Source organism: Neophocaena asiaeorientalis, unplaced genomic scaffold (assembly GCF_003031525.2).
Source record: "Neophocaena asiaeorientalis asiaeorientalis breed wild unplaced genomic scaffold, Neophocaena_asiaeorientalis_V1.1 scaffold138, whole genome shotgun sequence".
Taxonomy (NCBI): Eukaryota; Metazoa; Chordata; class Mammalia; order Artiodactyla; family Phocoenidae; genus Neophocaena; species Neophocaena asiaeorientalis.
In genome coordinates, this window is record NW_020172632.1 from 6,726,205 (window position 1) to 6,732,204 (window position 6,000).

The following is a 6,000-nucleotide window of genomic DNA, read 5'->3' on the forward strand; positions in this document are numbered from 1 at the left end:
TGAGGGCAGGTTCCCTGGCTGCCTCCTTAGTCTGCAGTGCTCAGCACGGCTGGGTGGCTGGGAGGTCGCTGAGCCCTTAAGAGACCATGTCTGGTCGATGAGCCAACAACAAGCCGGGGCCAGGCCTCACATGGTTCTAGCCTCAGATTCACCAGCTGTCCAGTGGGGATCTGGGCCCTCACCCGTCAAGTCCTCCCTAGTAGCAGGCTTTGAAAGCCACAAAAACAAGGTGGTTTAATTCTTCCCAAGTCTCCCCTAGTCCCAGACTTGCCCTCATCAGCACAGAGTAGTCCTTCCTGTTGCAGCAGCTTTCTGGCAGGAAGAATGTCAGCTCACTCTGCTGCTGCCTGCTTCCCGCTGGACAGGAAGGCAGGAAACGGGCCAGCTCTTGCGAACTGCCCGAGCTGCTGCTGCCGGCATGTTCTCATCTGCTGGGCTTTGATCTTCCCTGGAAACACATCACCCCAACCCAAGGCTCACAGTCCTCAAGGATCTCTGCTGGGCATCTAGTCTCTGCTTGGTTACCACCAGTGTCAAGGAGCTCACTACTTCATCATTAAATGAGCAGATGGTAGAAATGTCTTCCCTACAAAGACTTCAAGTGGTCTCCCTCTCCTTTTCTCAGAAGGATCTGCGATCTACGGGGCTGACCTCACAGAGGCAGGGCTGAATATCTTCTATATGGCAGAACTTCAGATACTTCAAGTCAGTCATCAGAGACCTCCTGAGGCTGCTTCTCTCCCAGAGAAACCCCAGCTACTCCAGTGGGAGATAAGCAGAGAAGTGTATCCTATAATCTCAACAGCAAAGGACCAAGGTCATGTGTACCTCTCTCTCTCTTATTTCTGGATCATTTCTCTGCTTCCTGGGCTATACACATCATTTGTTTCTTCTCCTCTCTCCCCCTGTAACTGATGGGGAGGGGTTATCTGGGACAGACCTCAACCTCCTTCAAAGGTGAGTGGGCTGGCCCAGCAGAGACTAGGACTCACTGGAACAGGGGACATGTCAAGCCCTACATGTCCCCCACCGTGGCGGAAAGTCTCTAGGCATGTTCAGAGCAGGAGGGGCTGGGCTTGGCAAAGGGAGCTGGGTCCCCCAGGGCTGTCTTTTCCAGAGAAGGCACAGTCTGTAGACCTACGACTTCTGCTGGCATTTGAATGGAAACATTGGCTCCTTCTGAGAGAAGATGGCTAGAGTTTCTCCTTCTCCTTCCATTATTTTTCCCCCCTTTTCTCTTGTTCTCTATTCTCTCTTCTTCTCTTAGACAATCAGACATGTATCTACATTAGGACCCTGACTGCTGTGGAAGAACACGAGGATCAGGAACCAGGAACCTGGGTTTAGGCTCTGATTCCAGCCCTCGGATGATAACTTTGGGCAGGTCATTCACCTTTCTGAGTCTCACTTTCCCAATCAGCCATGCCTCCTCTGCAGAAACGCTGTGATCAGAATGAAAGCAGGCTGCATGTCCAAAAACACTTCATAACTGAAAACAATTATTGGAATTTAAAACAAAACAAGAACAAAAACAGCCTGTACCCAATGCTCCCTTCTCCGTGACCCCCTGCCCTCCTGCAGTTCTCCAGCTCTGGACCTAGAAATCCTCATTGGATGGCGCCTCCCTTCAAACCACCTTAGGGCCAAGGAGCTGGGGACCCACCCAGACCAGTAGGCCTGGCCAAAGCCAAGCTGAGTTTGCCAGATGTGCAGCCCAACTGACTTCAGCTGCGTGAAAAAAAAATGCCACTGCTTGATTATGTAAAATCCATCTGGATCCAAAGCAGAAAATCCAAGTGGGAAGGGCCCTCAGAGACCATCTGGTCCACCCTGCTTTGTCTACTGCTGAAGAAACTGGGGCCCAGAGATGGGGAGCAACTTGCCCAAAGTCACTCAGCAAGCACATGGACAAGCAGGGGGCTAGAACACGTGTCATTGGGCTCCAGAACTCCAAGTCCTTCCCTACTCTCCACACCACCACCCCTGGACCCGCCTAGCCTGGTCAGAATGCCGGACCTAGAGCTTGGGGGCCGGTTGGGCTCCACTCCTAGTAACACGAGCAACGCAAACTCAGTTCAAACATTTCCTGGGTCCCCAGTGCACACCAGGTGCTGGGGATGCCAAGATTGAGGCAGTCTTTTTGTAAGGAGCACAAAGAATTAGAATGTCCTTGCTACGGTCTTCCATGACCCGTAGAACCCCACAATATTCCCCAATAGTGAGGTGTGGCCAGGTCAGGTCCCAAAACATCTCCCCGTCAGCCCTCAGCTTGCTACCAAACACATCTCATGCCACAGGACCACGGGCACTGTCCGCCTCGGAAACCCCAACACCGAATAAGGAAGAGCAAACAGATGGGACCTAATATGAAGATGGCCAAACCTCCTGACCCCAAGTGGAGCCTTGCAGCCTGGCAGTCAGAGGCCTGAAGCAGTAAGTCCTCTGTGTTGCTTTCTAAGGGGCCAGGAGTGGGGGTGAAAAGCTGGTCCCTCACACCCACCTTGGAGCCCTCAACTAAATTTAGCACCAACTAGGGTTGGAATCCTGACCAGAAAACCAGGCTGGCCGCCTTGGGACAGGGTTTGGCCAAAGCTGGATCAGCCAAGCCAGGCTGGCTCCTTGGTGCAAAGCCCCTCCTGCAGCAGAGCTGCCTGCCAGGCCGTGACCAAGCAGGGGAAGAAGTGCAATTGTTGGCAGGAGATAAAACCCTCGATACCATCTCTATTTCCCTTCTAATATCAGACTGGCTGCCTGCAAGGTGCGCGAGGGTCAGGGCCAGCAATCAATAGCTAATACTCCTGTTGGGAGCCGGCCTGCTCCGGAAATGGGCAGCCACTACCTCCTTCCAGAGAGATATCCTTTCCCCGCAACAGTGACCCAGAATGAGCAGTTCAGCACCCTGACCAGGAAGGACCTCGTCCACCTTCATCTGACTGATGGAGAAATGATGCCCCTTGGGGTGGGAGTAGGGGTAGGGGTCTAGCCAAAGTCACTCAGGAAGCAGAGAGGCTGGGACACAGCCCCCCGCTCAATGATCCAGGAAGCTCTTGATGGTTCACCCTGCCTGGGGATCAGAGAAGACCTCAAGTCAAGAGGGTGGGTCCAGGAACTCCCCTGGCGGTCCAGCGGTTAAGAATCTGCCTTCTGGGCTTCCCTGGTGGCGCAGTGGTTGAGAGTCCGCCTGCCGATGCAGGGGACACGGGTTCGTGCCCCGGTACGGGAAGATCCCATGTGCCGCGGAGTGGCTGGGCCCGTGAGCCATGGCCGCTGAGCCTGCGCGTCCGGAGCCTGTGCTCCGCAACGGGTGAAGCCACAGCGGTGAGAGGCCTGTGTACCGCAAAAAAAAAAAAAAAAAAAAAAATCCGCCTTCACCTGTGCGCCACAACTAGAGAGCCTGTGAGTGCCGCAACCACTGAGCCCACATGCTCTGGAGCCCGCGCACCACAACTAGAGAAGCCCACGCCCCACAGCAATGAGCCCGCACGCCGCAACGGAAGATCCTGCATGCTGCAATGAAGATCCCACGTGCTGCAACTGAGACCCGACACAGCCAAATAAATATTTAAAAAAGAAAAAAAAAAGGGGGGTGGATCCGAAAGTTACCTCTGTTTGATGGTAGCTGGTAGTGGCTAAATAAGGACAGGAATCAGTCTGGGCTTTCTGACCACACACCCCTGAACGTCACGTGGGAGGGCCTAAGAAGTATGTCTGGAATTAGGCCTTAACCATGGACAATTGTACCAAAGCAGGAAGTTGGGAGCTGCCCACATAGCAGGCAGGCCTCTCCTTGCCCCAGACTCAGGCCAAAGAAGAAGACGACGGCCTATTTAAAAAAAAATACAGCTGGCTGTTGTCCACCTCTCCTGCCACAGTGGCCTGCACTGGGCACCCAGATGCCAGCAAGCAGCCTCAAGAGGGATGCACACAGGTGGAGCCTGGTACCTGGGTGAGCTCTGCCCACTAGGCAGGAAAGCCACATCCGCACTGCATGAAGGGCAACCATGGCATCACTGGTGAGGATATGCGAGCCTGGGAAAGAAGCCCCAACCAGAGAGAGCACCATGGGAAAGACCACCAGCTGGGTACAGAACACCAGTCCGCAGTGGCCAGGAAGATGGCTGCCCCTTGGCATGGATGACCCTCTCAGTCAGTAGCCCCTTGGGTTCCTCCTCTGGGGGAAAGGGAGAAGCCTGTCAGGCTCCTGTCTTTCTTGGGTTCATGGATTTCCAAGGCTTTGAGCGTCTCACTCTCTCTTGGAAGTCTGGCCCCTCTTCCCAATGTCTGTGGCCTTACCCCAAGCCTCACCCGAGGCAAGGCCTGGTCTGGTCCAACCTGAAGCCTATACACCCATTTCCATCCCTGGGACAAGGTCCCATTGTGGACCATATGCTAGGAATGCATATAGACACATGCATGGCCATCCAATGTCTTGAGTTTCCATCCCTAAATCCCTCTCACTCCTCTCACTGCCATCTTGGTAGGCGACCTGCTGTTTCTGTTGGAGAACACCCATATTTCACTGATTCCCTTTCCTGCCTGGTAAGTAGCATGTCCTAACCCTCCTCTCCTGGGAGTTAACATCAACCATGATGTGAGACCTTGCAAAGCAGAAGTGTCTTCCAGGTCACCTCCCATCCTGGGAGGAGGTCACGTTAAAATCCCCAAGAGGTGCCTGTCCCATTTTTGCTAAGATACCTCCAGTGCCAGGGAGCCCCTGCCTCCTGCGGCCCACGGCTCACGGCGAGATGCACACGGCGCGAAATTCCGGCTGTCACCAAGCCAAAGGCTCCTCAGACTCTGCCTCACTGGTCCCAGTTTTCAATTCATGAGCTACACAGGGAAATCTCTGCCTTCTCTTCTAGACAACAGCTCTTTCCATATTCTTATCTGGAGGAGCTAACCTTTCAAAAGGTGTGAGGAACTCAGGCAGATTCTCAAACCCGGCCGGAGACAGGTTGGAAAGAATGTCACACTCAAGAGCTTCATCATAAAAGTTCCTTCCAGCCCCAGACACCAATCTCTCTCTGACAGCCCTTCCCAGTCTCAGTCTGGTTTAAATCCAAGGAGTTCCCGGAGGGGACAGCGGAGATGGAGGAGGAGGCAGGTGCACCCCCCCAGCAAATCAGAAAGCCACCTCCCCACACCCCGCACCCAGACAGCCCAACAAGGTGTCTTTCAGAGAAGACCAGGCTCTCAACCCACATGAGAGCTGCTCCTGCCTTGGCGGGCAGAGCACGGGCACAGATGCTTGTGGGACGCCGTCTGTGATCACACTTGGAAAAAATCAAGTGGTTAACCAGAGAGAAAGGATTCCCAGACCTGCCAGGATGGTGGGTTTTTTGTTTTTTTTAGATTACGCCTAAGGTTTGTAGTTTGGACAGGCAAAGTAAACAATGACAACGACAGCAGCAACAAAACAGAAACAAAGAACAGTTTACTTGTTTAAAAAAGAAAAAAAAAGCCTTTTGTTAAAAGACAGCTCTACACGGACTTGGAAGCAGCCCGCCGCAGCCCTGACCAGGGGCGGGCTGTGTCATGAGTGCGAAGCTGGTGTGAAGAAAACAAACTCCGGCAGAAGTGACAGAGCACATGCAGGAGGGTGTCTGCTCTCCACCTTTCTTTTCTCCCCTCCTCGGTTTTTGGAAGGGGTGGAGAGAGGGACGGGATGGGAAGGGTCTGAACCAGCATAAAGCAACTGTATTTAGACCATGGCAAACTGAGCTACCACTTACTTCTCTCTCTCTCCCTCCCTCCCGCCTGCCCGGGGCCTGGCCTGGAGTGAAAGGAGCAAAGGATGGAGGCCCAGCACGTACCTGAAAGAAACCTGGCGGGATGGGGCCTCCCGGCATCCCATCGTTGGGGGGAATGTTGCCAAGCACCGGGCTCGGGGCGGCGGCTGCGCTCTGTGGGGAAGAGAAGGTGGAAAGTGAGAGGCTGCACCCACATCGAGAGACGGGGAGTTCCCACCCCCACCCCACCGCCATCTACCCACGTCCTCCA

The 6,000-nt window shown here is 54.1% G+C and overlaps 1 protein-coding gene across 1 annotated transcript in view; it reads right to left on the reverse strand.

Annotated features, from left to right (window-relative positions):
• Nucleotides 1–6,000, reverse strand: part of SSBP3 (single stranded DNA binding protein 3) — a 159,723-nt gene that overhangs the window by 43,119 nt on the left and 110,604 nt on the right. Inside the window, exon 2 of the mRNA XM_024739245.1 lies at nucleotides 5,814–5,903. Coding sequence (XP_024595013.1) covers nucleotides 5,814–5,849 — 36 coding nt within the window. The 5' untranslated portion in view covers nucleotides 5,850–5,903. The remainder of the gene's footprint in view (nucleotides 1–5,813; nucleotides 5,904–6,000) is intronic.